A 19,826-nucleotide genomic window follows, 5' to 3' on the forward strand; every position below is an offset into this window, starting at 1 on the left:
TTATGAACAAATTCTCATCGAAACCGGTTGTGTCAATATTACCCATACCTTCTCTGATGCCGCCAATACCACTAAGGCATACTCCAAATTTTCTATACTAAATACAAAATCTTTTAATGACTAGGGGACTGATATATCCATCGAAAGGTCATTTCTAGATCCTTCTGCAATATTCTATACAACATATACCTACTTTGATTATATCAAAGCATGGGAACAGGTACTCATATACCAAAATATATACAGGACACATTCTTGGTATATCCAGTTCCGCTTGCAATACTCTATATCTCATATACCAAGTTGGTTCAAAAATTGGTTCAATAAATGGGGTCCGATGAATTCGGACTTCTTTCCTTTCCCCCTCAAAGAATTCATTCTTAAATTCAAAAAATATAATTCTTCTCTTGATCCTCGTGATATCACTATACAATTTCTCATCCTATATGAAATACCATGGATCATGAAGTGGAAATACACCATACTCCCCGATGATAACCAAGCATGGGATTACATTCCAACTCTTTATCGTCAAGTTTTCATCAAATGGTGGGATAAATTTAATATCTCTCGACTCGTCCCTAGCAAAATCCCACTTAAAAAGGGAATATATTCTGACGTATCCTCTTTCGGAGAAAGCTCCAACTCTACCCCTCAGCAACCTGACGATCTTGCCTCCACTATTGCATCAATTCGTAAAGTAAATCCTAATTGGACCCTTGAGCAGATTCATCAAAAAATCCTTGATGCTCTTTTTTCGGAAGACAACAAAATGTCTACCTCTGAAGAAATAGTGGATCTTGTTCGTGATGCAGAAGATACCTTTCAATTTGCACAAGGACAAGAATCTCCACATATTTATTCTACGTCATCCAGCAACAAAGGAAAAGGTCGTTCGACATAATTTTGCATTTGACAAAAGAGGAAAATAGGGTCCCTCAGACATGTGGAATGCCTCGTCAGATGTAGAATTATTGCTTCACCAATAAAGTTTAAATGTCTTTTCATAAAGCACTGAGTCGATGGATATTATCTGTAGCCTAAGCGACGGTGGATCTTATCTAAAGCAAAAGGCGTCGGTGGATTTCACTAGCTTTGAAGTCCGCAGATTTGAAGACCCTTGAAGTCCGAAAATCAAGCCTATATAAGACACGGCCGGCAAGAACAAGATCATCGAGAGAAGAAGTTTTTATTTTCCTTTCTGCAAGAGTGTTTTGCTTTGTATTCTCCTTGAGTGTTTCAGTGAGTGATGCTGTAGTGAGTTGTAAATTTGTATGAAATCTCAAGAGATCTCTGATATTATCTTTGAGATTTACGATCAGTTCTCTGGCTCTATATTGTTCAATGACCAGTTCACTATCGGCTACCCAGAGTGCTTTTGGTCGGCTTGTTACTGTCTGTCTCCTCATTTAGACAAGTGCTGTAAAATCCATATATAAGTTTAATCTTTATTTCGAACATTTTATTAATGTTATGTATGCAAGATTTGAAGTCTGATTTACAATTAATCAAAGAAGATATTTATTTTACCTCGATTAATATAGCTAGATTGTTTACTTTATATGCTCGTTCTCGTCCTTCTGATGCTGTAGGCTGTTCTGTTATATATTATTGATTGACAAATAGATCTGCGAATGATATTTGAAGAAAAAATGACATAACTCGGAAAATCAATCTTCTACTCTTATGAGACTTCATATACTTAAACGTATTAGACTACTTGTTAACAGGCTACAACCCTAGAAAAGGAAGATATAAAATATATTTAGACTAATATTTAAGATATAGAAAAGAATATTGAAATCCTCAATAGAACATTAAATCATCTTCAGATGCAGGATTTACCCATATCTTTTACTTTTAGTACTGAGCTATCTCAACAACGGGATAAGCTGGTATTCAATCATATATTTCTTGAAACTCGTTTCGAGACACTTAAAGATTTTGAGTATGAACTGAATTATTTGAGACTCGGATAAGCAGTATTGCTCTTGCTACTTCTAGATTTTGGGTTAGCTCTGTTATATATATATATATATATATAAAATCAGGATTAAAATCAAGGTCGGACTCAATGTCAAAACCAGGGTCATGCAGTGTTAAGCTCGAGGCCTCAACCTTATCCAACCCAACCCTGAGTCAGGGTCAACACCTGCATTTGCACTTGTGAGTTTACTAGTATATATATATAAAATCAGGATTAAAATCAGGGTCGGACTCGATGTCAAAACCAGAGTCGTGCGGAGCTTAGCCCGAGGCCTCAACCTTGACCAACCCGACCCTAAGTCAGAGCCAGAAATTTCCGACTCTACCCGCCGTCAAGCCCAAAAATCTTTTGCCCAGTCTTTGTTCAGGGCTCTGGGCGAGCCTAATCGGACGACAAGGATGGTTGCGTCAATCGAAAGCCAACGAACCGGGATTTTCATTATATAAATCCAAGCCTTTGCTGCTCTCTCGTGTTGTGTGAAGTTTCCTATTTCAAATCGCCCGGAGGCAAAAAAAAATACCTCCCAAACTTCTTTTCTCAGTTTTCATACTATCAGCGGCGACAAGAGAATCACAGAGGAACTATTAAAATGGTATAGTTTCTCCTTTCTAGTTCTGCTAGGGTTTCTCTTAGATTTAGTAATTTTGCTGATTTTTCCTTCGACCTTCGTTTCCTTATCAACAGGCGCTACCGAACCAGCAAACTGTGGATTACCCTACCTTCAAACTCGTGATCGTCGGTGATGGCGGCACAGGTATCGTATTTTCGTTTGATATGTATATCGTTATTTCACCTTCTAGATCAATTTTTAAAACTTTTCTTCAGCTGCTTTTTGTTTCTATTGTTCGGTTGCTTTGGAATTGATTTTTGAATCTAGAATGGTAAAACTATCTTCTTTGATGCAATGCAGGGAAAACTACTTTTGTTAAACGTCATCTCACTGGAGAATTTGAAAAGAAGTATGAGCGTAAGTGTTTTATCCTTATGAATTCCAGTTTCTTTACTTGTTCATAATGTGTTAATAGTGTTTGGTAGATTGGTTCATGTTCTCTATTTTTTGGCATTGTTATTTTCAGCGACTATTGGCGTTGAAGTTCATCCCTTGGACTTCCATACCAACTGTGGGAAAATTAGGTTCTATTGTTGGGATACTGCGGGTCAGGAGAAATTTGGTGGACTCAGAGACGGCTATTAGTGAGTTGTTTTTCCATCGAATACCCCAATCTCTGTTTCTGTAACTTGTTGGTTTTCATGAACCAATGTCCCTGGTAGATGACTCTCATTACATTACGTTCCAGCTTTTATATATATTTTCTTCATGTGTTCTGCTCATTAAATTTTGGAATGCCCTACTACCTTCATTTGTTTGTATGACTCTTGTTTGTACCCTTTGTATTCAATGCTTGTTTGATAGCCACTCTGATCCTTACTAGAAAACAGCAGTATTTATATTGTGTCAGTACAGCATACAAAGGCTGAAATGTATCACCATTTGTTATCTTTTTGTGTGCGTCCATTACTTCCTTGCTTGACTATCTTGGGAAAAGAGTTGCTCAATTTCTTCAAAAGGTAATGGTAGATTATTGAATAAATCTCTGTTCAACTTCTACTTGCATATTGACCGAAAAGATAGATTTTCTGTTTCATGTAGCTTCATGTTGTTTTATATTGATATTTGTTGTTTAGGGTTCTTCAATGGTAAAGGCTGCATGTTGTGGAAGCGATATTTCTCTTTGTTGAGTGTAAGTGATGATACTATATTGTCTACAGGGATCTAATTTACCACTGCTGTTGGATTTATATGCCAGTGGATAAGTCCTTTTTGAGGAATTTATTTGGGTTTCCAGCTGTTTTTTTGGGGGAGGGGGAAGGGTGGTCGGCCAATTTGGTTGACATTTGTACTCAAATATTCATCAGGATCCTCTGCTGCTGCCTGCTCATGTGGCTGGCCTGCAGCCTCACATAGGCAGGGGCGAAATGACCACCCTACCCACTGCTCGAGCACCCGGCTCGGGTGGGGTCCACGCCCTGCCTGTGTGTGGCTGCACACCAGGCCATACAGGCGGCAGCAGAGGATCCAAATTGTTGGTGTTGAGATACTAGGGATAGTTTAGACCTCTTAGATTTATTTAATTGTTTAGTACTGTTCACGAGATACTATGCATGTGAACAGTAACTGTGTGAACAGTAGGTATTTTAGTCCCTTGTTAGTGCTTTCTATATATATAAGGGAAGAAGGGCCTGTGAAAGATATTACAACACTAACAGGCTGCCTCTCTCCATATTTCTGACGGCATCTTCTCTTCTCTCTCCTCCTTATTTTCTCTTGGTTTGATTGCTTAGATTCTGTTTTCTAACATGGTATCAGAGCCTCTGTAATCAAACCAAGAGTTTCTTTTCCTCTCTTTTGCTGATTTTCCGTTTTGTTTTTTTTTTAAATCCTGTGGTGTGCAGCCACCTATTGCTGCTTCTGCTATGCATTAAGCCTCCTTCTTTCATTAATAGAGTGCTCCTATACTACCTATTTGATGGTCTACTACTGCTGATTGAAGACCCTACTATTTTCCCCATACTGGAGAAATCGATTATTGTCAGGGTTTTCTTTTGAGATCGATATTGGTGTTTTCTCCTTGGTTGATGGCTGCTGCTCTGATTATATGGATATGATTGGTACTTCTACTATGGTTGCGGCTCTTCTTGCTTAGATCTCTCGGATATATGATTCTACGAGACTATGTGCTCCATTGGTTGATGCTATACCAAGACCCTGAAGAATCGATTTCTACCTTGGACTGATTTATGGTCCTCTTCTACTCTGAAGTTTTTTTTTTCCTACTGCTGGTTCATCATTCCAGCCCTACTTTACACCTACTCTGGTATTGTCTATTGCTGATTTATAGTCCTTATTGCTGCTCTTGGTTTACACATTACTCTACCAATCGATTTGGGTTTTTCAAAACCCTGTAGCCGAATCGATTTATCTGGGGGCTTGGTTTTTTGCTTCCTTTGCTGCTGGTGATTGTTGTTGCCCTATATTGGGTTCATACTGGTATTATATATTGCTGATTACTGGTATCTGTACTGATACAACTATTCCTCTTGCCTATCGATTTGGGTTGGTTCCAAAACCCTGAAACCTAATCGCTTTATTATTGTTGCTGCCCATATTGGTACATGTTGCTATGGCTGAGAACAAGTCTCTCACTATTACTCCTACTGATACAGTAATATTACTATTACTTCCATCAAGCTCAAGGGAAGCTCCAACTATTTATTATGGGCTCAGGCTGTGAAAGTTATTTCATGGCCAAAGACAAGCTTAAATATATTACATTTGATCTCCTCCTGCTTCTGATGATCATGGATACAGTGAGTAGATAAAGGAGAATGCCATCACTCTCATATGGTTGTGGAATAGCATGGATCTTGATATTGCTGCCAACGTCATGTTCCACAACACTACCAAAGGACTTTGGGATGATATGAAGGATACATACTTTCAAGAAAAGAACATGAATCGTGTCTATGACCTTTATGAGAAATTGTTCCAACTCCAGCAATCAAATAAGTCTCCAAGACTACTACAGTGCCTTTAAAGGCTTGGTTGGAGAATTGGATGTGTTTTAGCCTCTCACAACTGATATAAACAAACTCAAGGCTCAACGCAATGAATTTTTTGTGTCCAAGTTCCTTGTTGGCTTGAACTCTGATCTGAAGACAGTCAAGGAACACATACTTGTTGGTGAGACTTTTCCCACACTTGCTGATACCTTCTCTCATCTTCAACACATTGCTTCTCCTAGTAAATCTGACTCCTTCCCTAAGGATAACTATACCTCTATTGTTGGTTGTGGTTGTGGTCGTGGCCGTGGTGGTGGTGGTGGTCAGCATGGTGATCGTTCTAATTGGCAGTGCACTCATTGTGGTAAATCCAATCATATGGTTGATATTTGTTGGGCCAAGCATGGCAAGCCAAAATGGGCAAATCAATTGGCCAATCATGCAACGTCTGATGGTGGTAGTGATATAGTATCTACTGGTGACTCTCTACCAGGATCTATGACAGGTGGCAGTTCATCTACTACTCCTCACTGTGATGATATTACTTAGATATTATGGCGTTTACAAAGTCTTGAGGTCTCCAGAAATACATCTGCAGGGCTTTCATCCTCCGCTGTTACCCTCGCTCATGCAGGTACACTTGCCTTTAGCACTACTTCTCCTCCCTGGATTATTGACTCCGGGGTCTTTGCCCATATGACTGGTGAGTCTTCCTTGTTTACATCCTCTACAAATAATACTCATTCTTCATCTGTGTTACTTGCTAATGGGCCCTCTACCCCTGTTTCTGGTTCTGGTACAGTCTCTCCAGTCTCTTCCATTAGTCTTTCTTCTATACTGCATGTTCCTCAATTTCCATTAAGTCTTCTTTCCGTTAGTTAGCTTACAAAAGCCTTACATTGTTTTGTAACATTTGTTCCTACTCATTGTGTTTTTCAGGATCTTCACATGAAGAAGACATTGGTGGAGGGCGTGAAAAGGATGGACTGTATTATCTCCACTTTGTTTCTTGTACTTCTTCTATTGTTGCTCATTTTGTTGGTGGTGTGACTCCCTTCCAATAGCATTGCCGTTTAGGTCATCTATCGATATATAGGTTAAAACTTTTATTTCCTTCTTTAAGTCTGTGTCTAGGTTAGAGTGTGGAGCCTGTGAGTTAGGAAAACACCATCGTGTGTCTTTTCCTTTTCGGTTTGTGGCTCGTAGTCCGTCTTTATTTTCTTTATTCCATTTTGACATTTGGGGTCCTTGTCGTGTCAAGAATAAGAATGGTTTTATATATTTTGTTACTTTTGTGGACAATTTTTCCCATCTCACATGGTTGTACTTCTTGAAGGGTCGTTCCAAATTTTGTCAGTTTTCCAAAATTTTTATATGAAGTTAAGACTCAGTCTGACACTTCAATTAAAGTTTTTCGTTCTGATAATGCATTGGAATATGTTCAAAATGAAATTTCTAAGTTTTGTGCTGTCCGTGGTATGATTCACTAGACTAGCTGTTCCTACACTCCACAACAAAATGGAGTGGCAGAACGGAAAAATAAACACCTGTTAGAGGTGGCACATACTATCATGTTCCAAAGCAATTTTGGTGTGAAGGGGGTGTTAACTACATATTATTTAATTAATCGTATGCCATCTTCTGTTCTTGTCGACAAGTCACCGTTTTCAATTATTTTTCCCAGCTTACCTACTTTTGATTTACCTCCACGTGTTTTTGGTTGTGTATGCCTCGTTCATAACTTACACTTATCTTCTGATAAGCTTTCTCCTAGGTCTACCAAGGTTGTGTTTGGTAACGGTCTTAATAAAGAACACCCGTTCGTGACCAGAAATGTTCTTTAGCGTTTCTGGTCTAGAACGGCATTCTGTATATGAATATGACTGTTTGGCAACGGTCTCAAGAACATTTTCGGAACAATAATAGAACAAAAATGTCGTTTGGTAAAACATGTTCTTCCAAATTTGATATTAATTGCAATAATGCTATTGCCATCTGAATTATACAAAAAAATACTTGTCAAATCATTTTCTCTCCTACCAACCTCAGCATAAATTTAAATCTCTCTCTTACCAACCTTAACATAACCAAAATATGTCAAATTATAGTTATTTAAAACTGAAAATACAACTTCAACAACTTAAAACTCAAATTAATCTTCATGCAACTAAGAATGAAGAAAAGAATATCTCCTCTGTTCCTACCATAAATACTGCTACTTGTTTATTACAGCTTTGGGTGGTCACTGGATTGGATTGCAAGTGACCTTCAAGCTCTCCCAATCTTTCCCAAACATGACTTTTTCCACCCCCAAAAACAAAGAATTCATAAGCCCACCTCTGCAACTTGCACCACATCACCCCAGTTGGGGAGAAAAGGCATCATCAGAAAGAAGAAAGGTGATTAACAAAGTAGTGAAGCAGATTAAGTTTTACGCACAATCAATAAAGGATAAAGGGAAAACGTAAAAGTGAAGCAGATTTCTTCAATTATATTTCCTTCTTTCTAAAGGAGACCTTAAACTGTAACAAGAATTGGTAGGGGAAAGCAAAAAGACAATAATGAGGGAATCAAGAATCGTTAATGTCTTTATTTCTAATCACATTTATATTTATAAGAAAAATAAAAACGACATTACTAGAAAATAAACACAAAGCCTATAAGAATGGGAGAAGAGTAGTACAGAAGACAAGTGAGATACAGAGGTGGAGGCCGTTAATTTCCACCATTTCTTCATTCGTACCTCGTGGAACCAAAACCTTGTCGTCTTCTTTGATTGGCGCCATCAGATCGAGAAAGGCATTTGAGAAATTCAGGAATTCCTCCCATAAACTCAAAGGCGCTCTTTCTCTGTCTCTAATTTGGAAATCAGCAAATCTAAACAGTTATTTATTTGTAGTAAGATCTTTTAAAAGGGTAGAAAGAAAAGAATGAGTATTGTTGATAACAAAATAGGAGCTTTCAGTTGGACGGAATTTGAGAAGCCAAGAGGCGGAGGGGGCTATAATAGTAGAAGGGGAAGTAGGCACAATTGGGTTCGAGGGTGCCGGTGCCGGTGCTGCGTAGTAGCTTGTTGGTGGAGGATAAACAACAGAGAGCAAGAGAGAGAGAACGTCATAACAAGATTAGGTTAGATCAAGTTTCCCAAAATGAGATTAGGTCTTCACAAAAAACAAAGAGAGAGAGAGAGCGAGATAGCGAGAGAGAGTTGTAGAGAGCGCAGGTTAAGAGCGAGATAGTAAGAGAAAGACAGTGAGCGAGAGAGAGTTGCAGAGAGATGAGCGAGAGAGAGTCGATATTCAGCCCTTGTAACGGGTTTTTCTTCAGCCCTTGTAACGGGTTTTTCTCCAAATCAAATGTTGATTTTGTGCTGTTGATTTGGCTTGAAGAATGAAAAAACACCTCTGAGGTGTTCTGTAAAACCCGTTTCATAGACCAATTTTCCATCCGGTTCGTTCTTATAGACCAAAAGAACGAACCGATTTGCCAAACACTTTTTACCCGTTTTTTCGTTCTCGGAGAACGAAAGAATGCCAAAGAACGTTCTTGAGACAGTTACCAAACGTAGCCTAACTGTGTTTTCCTAGGTTACCCTCGTGCTCAGAAAGGGTATAAGTGTTCTGATCTTGTCTCCCATAGGTATTTTGTGAGTGTTGATGTCACCTTCTTTGAGGGCAGCTCTTACTTCCCTCTACCTACTCCTTCCTTTGAGGACGAGTGGCACATTGTTGTTCCTCCTCCTATCCTTGCCTTATTCCATTTCCACCTATACAGGTATATTAGCGACGAAATAAGACAATGCAACATGATGGGGTTCCTACTGCTCCAACGGTTTCACCAATTCTACCAGCTTCTTCCTCTGGTGAAGCTCCGCCTACTTCCTTGCTTGTTGACTTACCAACTGCCTTACGCAAAGGTACACGTTCCTGCACTCGAAAGTCTATGGTCGTTTATCCTATAGATCAGTTTGTTTCACTCTCTTATCTACCACCTACTGTTCATGGCTTTGCATTGTCTTTATCTACCTCTACTATACTCAAGAATCGTATTGAGACCTTTCGTCTTCCTGGCTGGAAAGCCGCCATGGATGTTGAAATGGATGCCCTTTTGACCCGTAACACCTGGAGTGTGGTAGATCTGCTTCCTAGTAAGGACCTGGTTAAGTGTCGTTGGGTTTACACTATTAAGTACGTCCCTGATGGCTATATTGAGCGGCTCAAGGCTCGTCTAGTTGCCAAGGGGTATACTTTGACTTATGGGGTTGACTAATTTGAGACTTTCTCTCCTGTTGCATGACTGAATTCGTTCGTTTACTTATTTCTCTTTCTGTTAATTTTAATTGGTCGTTGTTTCAGTTAGACATTAATAATGCTTTTTTGTATGGTGATTTGAGTGAGGAGGTTTATGTGGAGCAGCCTCCCGGTTATGTTGCTCAGGGGGAGAATAGTTCTCAGGTTTGCAAGTTACATAAAGCTATTTATGGTCGCAAATAGTCGCCCAAAGCATGGTTTGAGAAGTTTAGTGCTATAGTGTTATCTTGTGGTTTCTCATAGTGCCATTCAAATTACTCGGTGTTTGTTCATCGCCGAGGGGGTAAGCTGGTTGTCTTGGTCATCTATGTGGATGACATTATGATTTCTGATGATGATGTGGCTGGTATGCAGAGGTAAAGACATATCTACAACAACATTTTCTGACCAAGGATCTAGGTGACTTTTACTATTTTCTTGGTATTGAGGTTGTGAGAAGCAAGGAGGGTATTAGTTTGTCTCAAAGAAAATGTCTTTGACCTTTTGTCTAACACTGGTATGCTTGCGTTAAAGCCAGTGGATATTCCTATGGAACCTTATCAGAAGTTTGGTATCGATGATGGTGATCTTCTCAAAGATGTGCATCAATACAAGAGTTTGATCGGGATTTTGATATACCTTATAGTTATCAGACCAGACATTTCTTTTGCAGTTGGAGATCTCAGTCAATTCATGCAGTCTCCTTAGAAAGCTAATTGTGATGCAGCTGTACGTATCCTTCGTTACTGAAAGGGTGCCCTTGGTAAAGGGTTGATTTATCATCCTAATAAGCATATGGAGTTAGTTGCCTTTTTAGATGCTGATTGGGCTGGATCGGCCAGCGATCGTCGTTTGACTACAAGATATTGTACATTTGTTGGGGGTAATTTTTTTTTTTTTTTTTTTTGTGAATAGAATCTATTACCAAACCCTGGGAGGGGGCGGGGAAAAAAATGGGGGAGGAGAAGGGGGGGCAAAGCCATAAGCCAACCTACGTAGAGGTGGGGGGCTGCAAAGAGAAGTATCAAGGCCTTAGGATACATCAATGTGTCTGTTCCTTGGGGAATCTAAAATAGAGCTATTAGTGATGAAGCTGAGCTTGGAGGAAACATCAAAAGAGATGGCTTTCCAAATCGAATTAAAAGATCGAGAGTTGGAGGTCCATCTCCTGAGATTCCTCTCCATCCAAATGTGATAGTAGAGCCGAAAACGAGCTTTCCAATAGTTTCACATATAGTGGCTCCAGAAAAAGTCATGTCCAACCAGAGCCATTCTCTCTCAAAGGCAAGGGGTCTCCTGCAACGGGGCCAGATGAAAACAAGGGTTTTTTTCCAGATGGTAGAGGTAAAAGGACAAGCAAACAAGAGATGGACAATGTCCTTGGAGCCGTTCCAACAAAGGACACAAGAAGGGGAGACAGGGATGTTGTAGTGGAGAAGGAAGGCTTGGGTAGGGAGGCAAAGGCTAAAGGTACGCCAGGCTATGAAGCTATGCCTGGGGATGTGGCCTTTGAACCAAACTAGCTTGTGCCAAGGAACCAGGGAGCCAGGGGTCCGAGCAAAATTCCAGGCAGAGCTAAAACTAAAGAGGCTATTGGGGGAAGGGAACCAAACAACCTTATCCGCATAAAGGGGATGGGGGGGGGGGAGAAGGGGGAGGTAAGGCCAGATCTAGGACAGGATGGAAGGATGGAGGGAGGGAGGGGGCCAAGAGAAATGAGGGAGGAGAGGGTGCAGTTTTAGGGATGCTAAAAGAGTAGATTGACCTGGAGCCAAAGCCATTATAGAGGACCCCAAGAGGGTGCTAAGGGTCTAGCCAAAGGGAGATGGAAGAACCATCAGCAATAGAGGAAGTGATAGAACGGATAGCAAGGGGGTTACAGATGCAACGAATACCCAAGCCTCCTTCGGATTTGGGGAGACAGATGGTCTTTCAACTGATAGGGTGGAGGAATTTGGAAGTTTCTTTTCCTTTCTAGAGGAAAGAACACAGAAGGTGTTCCGTAGCCTTGATGGTGGCTTTAGGAATGCCATAGATACCACACCAGTAGATGTAAGAAGCTTGGAAAACAAATTGGATGCACTGGAGTCTACCAACATAGGAGAAGAGTTTGCCTTTCCAGAGCTGAAGACTCTTGCAAATGTTGTCAAGCATGGGAGTGCAATGGTGGTTGGAGAGACTGGCGGGGATGAGAGGGAGACTGAGGTATTTGACAAGAAGGGCTCCAATGGAGAAACCAGTCAGACGCAGGAGGGTCTCTTTGTTTGACTCAGGGATACTAGAGAGAAAGATTTTGGATTTGAGGAGATTAATGCGAAGGCCAGAGAGAGACTCAAAAAGGTGGAGAGAAGACATGATTGCAGAGATCAAGGAGGGGGAGGCTTTGGAGAAGATCATCAGGTCATCTACAAAAGCAAGGTGGGTGAGGTTAATGTGTTTACATTTGGGGATAGGGGAGATGAGATGGAGATCGGTTTTGGTTTGGAGACTCCTAGAAAGGACTTTTAAAGCGAGAGAGAACAGGAAAGGGGAGAGGGGGCAGCCTTGGCAAATCCTAACTTTGGATTTAAAGAAATCGACGGGGGAGTCGTTAACAAGGACAAAGGAGGAGGGGGAGGAAATGCGAGCGAAAATCCAGAGGACGAAGGTAGGGGGAAAGCCCATTTGAGAGAGCACATTACAAATGAAGTCCCAGCGAAGGGAATCAAAAGCTTTGTGAAGGTCGATTTTCATGAGGGCCGCCGGAGAGTGAGATTTTCGCTCAAACCTTGAACGATTTCAGAGCAGAGGATAATATTGTCAGTAATGCTCCGACCAGAGATGAAGGCAGATTGATAGGGGATGACCGCTTGAATCCTATTGGTGAGGATATTGGCGATGAATTGTAGAGAAGATTGCAGAGGGAGATAGGTCTGAAATCAGACAGGGAAGACGCTCCATCTTTCTTAGGGATGAGACAGATGAAGGTCTGATTGACCTGGGCAAGTTGGCTGGGCTTGAAGAAGAAGCTACGGATATCTTTAAAGAGATCTCCTTTTATAGAATCCCAAGTCCCAACAGCTAAGGAAAAAACCCATGCTGAAGCCATTAGGATCAGGGGCCTTACTGGATTTATGGGAGGGGATTGCCTTAGAGATTTCCTCATCAAGAAACATACGACAATTACCAGGTCGAGTACTGAAGCAGAGTATAGAGTCATGACTCATACTACGGCCGAGCTGATGTGGCTTAAATCTCTACTTCTTGAGATGGTTTTCCTGTGCCTACACCCATGAAGATGTATTGTGACAACCAAACAGCTATATGTATTGCCATTAATCCGCTCTACCATGAATGGACTAAGCATGTTGAAGTGGATTGTTACTTTGTTCGTGATGCAGTTTTGAAGAAGCTAATTGAGACTCCTTTTGTTTCTACTACTGATCAATTAACTGATATATTTACTAAGTCTTTGTTTGCTCCTAATTTTTGTACTTGTAACAAGCTGAGCATTGGTGATATATATGCTCCAGTTTGAGGGGGAGATACTAGGGGTAGTTTAGACCTTATAGATTTATTTAATTATTTAGTAACTGTTCACGTGAACAGTAATCCGGTCTATCATGAGCGGACTAAGCATATTGAAGTGGATTGTTACTTTGTTCGTGATGCAGTTTTGAAGAAGCTAGTTGAGACTCCTTTTGTTTATTCTACCGATCAATTAACTATGTTTACTAAGTTTTTGTTTGCTCCTAGTTTTCGTACTTGTATATATCCAGCTAGAGGTGGAGTGTTGAGATACTAGGGGTAGTTTAAAGAAACCGGTGGGGGAATTGTTTTAGATTTATTTAATTGTTTAGTACTGTTCACGAGTTACTGTTCACGTGAACAGCAACCGCGTGAACAATGGATAATTTAGACCCTTTTTTAGTGCTTTGTATATATAAGGGAAGAGGGGCCTGCGATAGATATTACAAGACTATCGCAGGCTGGCTCTTTCCATACTTTTGACGGCATCTTCTCTTCTCTCTCTCCTTATTTTCTCTTGGTCTGATTACTTAGATTCTGTTTTCTAATAGTTGGGATAATGCTTATTGCTAAGGGTGTCAAAACCAAACCGAAACAACCCGAATTAACCGAACTGAATAAATTCGGTGTGGTTTCGGTTCTAATATATGAGCATTTAATTCGGTTTGGTTCGGTTTTAGTTCAAAAACCGTTGGTTTGAACTGAAACCAAACCGAATACCACACTTAAATCCAAAACCATATATCTTTTTGTTTTTAATGGTGTTGCCTTTCCTTTTGGAACTATAATTTTGACGTGTTTCTCTGACTTTATTGATGGGAAATAAGCTGAAATATAAGATCTGAAAGTGGAGAACTCACTTGGGATTTTTATTTATTTATGAATATTTCTGGTTCCTTTAAGGTTTTGTGAGCATTATATTTATACAAATAGAGTTTCTTGAGAATACAACACGGCAACAACAATTGACAGCCTAGCAGAATGGAATCGTATTGAAGAACTGAATTGAAACCATATTGGAGAACCGAATTAGACCCGTATTGGAAAACCGAATTAGAACCGTAACCGAAGGTTCGGTTTCGGTTTCCACTTCCAGAACCGACTCGGTTCGATTTTGGTTCACACCATCAAGGCATGGAACCGATTGACACCCTTTACTTATTGCACTAATTATTTAGACCTATGGTCTCTAAGCTCTTTACTATACTTGTTTATGCTTTAAGGCTCATTTAAATTTATAAAGTTGTTCTTTATGTGCTGATCAATGCTTGTCATATTGAATTTTTAGGACATAACATGTATGAAGCATTCAAATGAGACAGTAGTATTTGGGGGATATGATAAAATTATGGGATGAAAGTTTTGTGCAACTAATATAATTTAGCATATATTTCTCATAATGCAAAAGTTGAATTCTTAAATGGTTCTCTTGGAAGCTCTGAACAGTAGCACCACATGCTTACTTCATTGTTGTCAGTAGATTTGTTTGGTAAAATCTGAGTATGGACATGTGGGACAGCCGTTTTGATCTATCTATGAAGCATTGACTCAATGGAATTGTGAAAAGGCACCAAATGACTTTTTCTAAGAGGACGTATTTCCTGAAACAGATAACTGATTGTAATTTGGGTGCTGCTTTAAACAGTTTTTAATAGTTGTATACATCAATAGCTCAAAAAATTTGCGGTATCCAAAGCATTTTATCTCTTGAATCGAGCTTGCTGAATGAGTCTACTTTTGAGCTGATCCTTTATATGTGGACCTTCTTTTTGAATGACATTTGAACTTCTCGACAATTCCTTCCAGTTTGGGCTTAATGTCAGACCTTGTGGTTTCAATTTGTTGTCGCACATTTTAGTCTATCTTTCTTTTCTTCTATTGCCTTTAATAACCGATCATTTTTTTAATTCAATTTTTTTGTGTATGTAGCATCCATGGGCAGTGCGCCATTATTATGTTTGATGTCACTGCACGTTTGACGTACAAGAATGTTCCTACATGGCACAGGGATCTCTGCAGGTGATTTTAAAACTAATGAGTTAATTTTTCTGTCATTTAGAGATGATAGACTTCCCGATTGATAATTTTAATTGACTTTTGTTCTTGTGATCATAGGGTGTGTGAGAATATTCCTATTGTTCTTTGTGGAAACAAGGTTGATGTCAAGAACAGGCAGGTGAAGGCGAAGCAGGTCACATTCCACCGTAAGAAGAATCTCCAGTACTATGAAATCTCTGCAAAGAGCAACTACAACTTCGAGAAACCGTACCTGTATCTTGCAAGAAAACTTGCTGGGTAACGTCGAGCGAAAGGGAACTTAATCTATTGCATTTTAATTTCTTTTTTGATTACTAGTTCTTTTTCTGCAATTGTTTAGCTTACTAGTGTCTTTGATTGGGAACTTGCAGCGATCCTAACCTCCACTTCGTTGAGTCACCTGCACTTGCTCCTCCTGAAGTTCATATTGATATGGCCACACAAGAACAGTAAGTGATCCAAATCTCCTCTTGAAGTTTTCTTCAGTGATCAAACTTGCGTGCCATCTCACCAATTACCAATGAAGAGGCAGATTTGAATTGTGAGATTTATAAACAAAAAATAATTTAGTGATTGATGCATAAAATAAAAGATAGTTGTAACCTCAAAAGTAAGCTGGAAAAAATAGTGTGTGCTCTGCAATCTGTTGAGGAATGAATGAGCATGCAAAGGAATTGGGAAATTTTATGATTTTTTTAAAATATTTTTAACTCTTAAACCCCATAGTAAAGAATAGTCAGAAAAAAAAAATTCACGAATAATCAGGAATACGTTAAGTACTCTTGGGGTTGCTTTGGTTTTGATTATATTGGAAGTGCTTTACAGGACACCTTTTAGAGTTCTTCCACTAGAAGTCTAAAAGTAAAATATAAATTGGGTGAGGGTTTCCCATGATGCCTGGGGTGGCCTTGTAACCAAAGTTGGTGAAAAAGTTGTAACCTTACTTTTCTTCCCTTTTAATAAAATACATTTTTTTCTTTCAACGAGAGTAAAATCCTGTCATTTCACATGTGTACTCAAACAGTGTGCAAGTCAATGACAGTTCTTGAGAATGACATGATGTAAATCACTTTAAAATTATTTTGAAAACCTTAATTAACCCTTAACTTAGAGAACTTTTAGGAATAAGACAAGGAGCAATTAAAAGAATGTTACAACTTCTCAGTTCACCACTTTGGTTACAACAAGATGCATCTTTTTTGTTATAGTTAGAGTGATCAGATGGGTATATGTAATTTTTCTCTCAATCTGAGCTTTCTTTGCGCCTCTTGCTTTTAGTGAAAGTTAACTTGAATCTACACCAAACTGATTTTGTTTTATGGAATTGGATCTTGCTTTTCCAGTAGAGAATGAGTCCTTGCTTTTGCATGTCCAGATTTTTTTTTTGGGGGTGGGGAGTTGGGGTGGAAGAGGAGAGTAGTCCTAAGCAGAAAGAAGTGGAAGAAGAGGGGCTAGTCCATAGTAATTGTGAATCTTAATATATTTTTTCGTGGTGATTAGCTGACTAATGTTGAGTTTGCTTACAATGTTCCAGGCATGAAGCTGAACTGGCGGCAGCGGCAGCACAGCCTCTTCCTGATGATGATGATGCATTCGAGTAATGGGTTGTTCTTTTCCATTTTATTCAGATGAATATTATTGGGCTCTTTATTGCTCAGTTAGTAGGGCGTCTGTAATGGGAATATGGGTTGGAATTTATTTATTATTTTTAAATATTTATCTTTGAGGGTAGGTTATGAGTATTCTTTGTGGCTCTCCTCCATACAGAACACCACACAGAATAACTTTGCACCAGTGTTGGGCTAGCAGTAGTAATCTTGTTCTTACTTGGAGTATGCTTATTGATCCTCTGAAGATGCTTTAGTTTGTTGAATTGTGGGTTGCAAAGCCTTTCATAAGCTTAGATGGTTCTTCCATGAGGGGCAAAAAACGTCCAAGACGTTTGGTACCTTAGCCTAATGAGTTTTCCTCTTTCTACTACACTCGTTCCCAACCAACTCCGTCTAAGGGTGTCAATTGGGGCAGTTCCCGGTATACGGGACGGGTTTGTATCGGTATCAGTACCAAAGGTGTCTATCCCAATACTGTCTCATTTAGTTAATGGGACCAAGACTAGGTAGTAGGTACCGGTCCTGATTATCAATGGGATGGTATTGGTTCCTAAACGGTTCTAAGCTAGCTAGTAAAAGGGAGAAGAAGTTTTACTAAATGGTTTGGTTTTGGTTTTAAAATTGATATTGGTTAGTTAAACGGTTTAAACTGATTGAACCGTTTACTAATGTTAAATCGGTTAAACCAAAACAAATATTAATAATATATAATGACAATAATTAATAGTTAATGATAACAATATTAATTAGTAAATATATGATTGTACAAATAAACAATTATTGAAAGACAACATATAAGAATTCAATTAACACTTCCATTTTCATTTTCTGACACAAACGTTTTTACAAGTGTTTGGTACAATTTATGGACCCCATTTCTATTTACAAAATATCAAAATAATTGGAAACACCCTCAAAATGATAATGGATTCAAGAGTCCATTATGGATTATGGCTAAAATCTATATTTCCTCCATTTTTTCGCTCTTTAACGAGCATGTGCTCTTAAACCCTCAAAGTCGAGGGTAAAAGCATCATTTGCTTTATTTTTAGAAAGGAAAGTCTGCACCTCCTCCTAGTCCTTTCTTCTTCCTCCTCCTGCAACCCCCTTCTCCACCCATTGAGTTCTTTTTCCTCCTCCACCCGCCTCTTCTCTTCTTCTTCTTTGAGAAACCCACCCGTAGCCTGCCCATCCCTTCCAAATCCACATGGACAGGAGGAGGTAGACGATACAAATTAATGGCAGCATAGGAGTCAATTCCTGGAGGACGAAGGCCAGCTTCAGGGCCAACTTCGTAGTTGTCGTTACCTTTACTATTCCTTCTCTGTTCTAGGCAGTAACTGTTGGTCAAACAACGGTCCAGGGATCAAATCATGGTTCCCTAGGGAAACCAATATATAGAAAAATTAGGGTTTTGCACACCCTGGGTTATCCCATGGTGTCCCATGGGTGCCCCATTAAATTTTAGGGTTTCCCATGGTCGCCCATGGGAACCCTGGTGCATCCCTATTAGGGTTTCTCCTTCCCTATTACATCCCATAAAATTAATTATCACAATAGGGACGGAGAAATTCGTCTCTAGTCCATCACATGGCAAGAGGGATTCATCCCATACTCGAATGCGCAACAAAAATTAATCGATTCGAGTTTCTTTCGCATCCCATAAATATTAATAATCAATGAACAGAAGGGATTAATAAAGAACTGCTAACCTGGTGAGCTCAAGTGTTGCTCCTCCAATAGACAGTGGTTCTTCCTCCAGTGAGCGCTCCAAGCAAATAGATCTGAACCTCTAATGGTGCTACCAAGGTTCTACACACCAATCCCAGATGCCCTCAAACTCCTCAGCACAGATCTAGGGTTTCACAAACCCTAACTCTCAAACACACGTGAGAGAAGCAAGAAGAAGAAGAGAGATCACAAGAGGGAGAGAGAGAAACCAAAAACGTAGGACAGAGAGTGTCTGCTCCTCACTCTTCTGCGTTTTATGGTCCCCTATTTATAATAATAGGGTTTAATTAAATCCTAGATAGATTTGATAGAGCCCTAGTGAGAGTCTGACTCTCTCTCTCAGTTTGGCAGTTCTGTTTAAACTCAAAGTGCTACACAGGTGAAGAAGTAGAATCTAATAGGGAAAGTATTAATTAGATTATTTATTTAATTATTAATGGATAATTAAAATTAGCGTCAAATCCATTAATTAAATAAAGAACCAATTAAATTAGCAAATTCCAAATAACTCCCTATATGATAACAATTTATCATATACAACCCCCCCACTAATCAACACCATCATTATGGAATCTAGGGCATGTACACATGTACTGCCAAACCCCAATCCATAGTACATGTCCATATAAGAGCGTCTGTGCATCCGATCAGGTCCCACAAAACTCGATAAAACACTTTATTTGAAATAACTATAAATAATGTATCATTTTATGTAAAATAAATTTTGCAAAACCATTTCCAAAACGGTACTGGATCCAGATTCTGATTCAACCATGCACAGACAGTCTCTATCTTGGTGTTCCCCAATTGGGCAGTGGTGATCGTGTTGGATAATTCCTTCACTCACAAAAGTGTTCACGCATTCCCAGAACACCGGCTTTGACTCGCTTGAGTCTCAGTCATTGATGAACCAAAGAATGCGATCACACTTTGTAGTGACAGGGTTCCCTCAGGTACAGGGTATCAGTGACACATGTCTATCCCTTCCTACATCTGGCAGTAATACATGAGGGAATCGACAAAGTAGATTCTTCGCCAATGCACACATTAAACATGTGATTACTCGCATTCGTACCCTGACATCACATGTCTAGGCATACCCAA

General features: G+C 39.5%; 1 protein-coding gene across 1 annotated transcript; it reads left to right on the forward strand.

Moving 5' to 3' along the window:
- The first annotated feature begins 2,488 nt into the window (after positions 1 to 2,488).
- On the forward strand, positions 2,489 to 17,077 carry LOC122670357 (GTP-binding nuclear protein Ran-3-like). Its single transcript, XM_043867199.1, has 8 exons — positions 2,489 to 2,579; positions 2,672 to 2,741; positions 2,898 to 2,954; positions 3,064 to 3,181; positions 15,274 to 15,363; positions 15,460 to 15,639; positions 15,753 to 15,830; positions 16,916 to 17,077. The coding sequence occupies exons 1-8, from the start codon at positions 2,577 to 2,579 to the stop codon at positions 16,980 to 16,982; spliced, it is 663 nt and encodes a 220-aa protein (XP_043723134.1). The 5' UTR covers positions 2,489 to 2,576; the 3' UTR covers positions 16,983 to 17,077.
- Positions 17,078 to 19,826: the final 2,749 nt, after the last annotated feature.

This window comes from Telopea speciosissima, chromosome 8 (genome assembly GCF_018873765.1).
Source record: "Telopea speciosissima isolate NSW1024214 ecotype Mountain lineage chromosome 8, Tspe_v1, whole genome shotgun sequence".
Lineage (NCBI taxonomy): Eukaryota > Viridiplantae > Streptophyta > Magnoliopsida > Proteales > Proteaceae > Telopea > Telopea speciosissima.

Bases quoted from the DNA above. Each gene is read 5' to 3' on its own strand.
- LOC122670357 (XM_043867199.1), top strand. The intron at 2,742-2,897 runs GTATCGTATTTT...GATGCAATGCAG, and splicing joins CGTCGGTGATGGCGGCACAG to GGAAAACTACTTTTGTTAAA. The intron at 15,831-16,915 runs GTAAGTGATCCA...ACAATGTTCCAG, and splicing joins GATATGGCCACACAAGAACA to GCATGAAGCTGAACTGGCGG.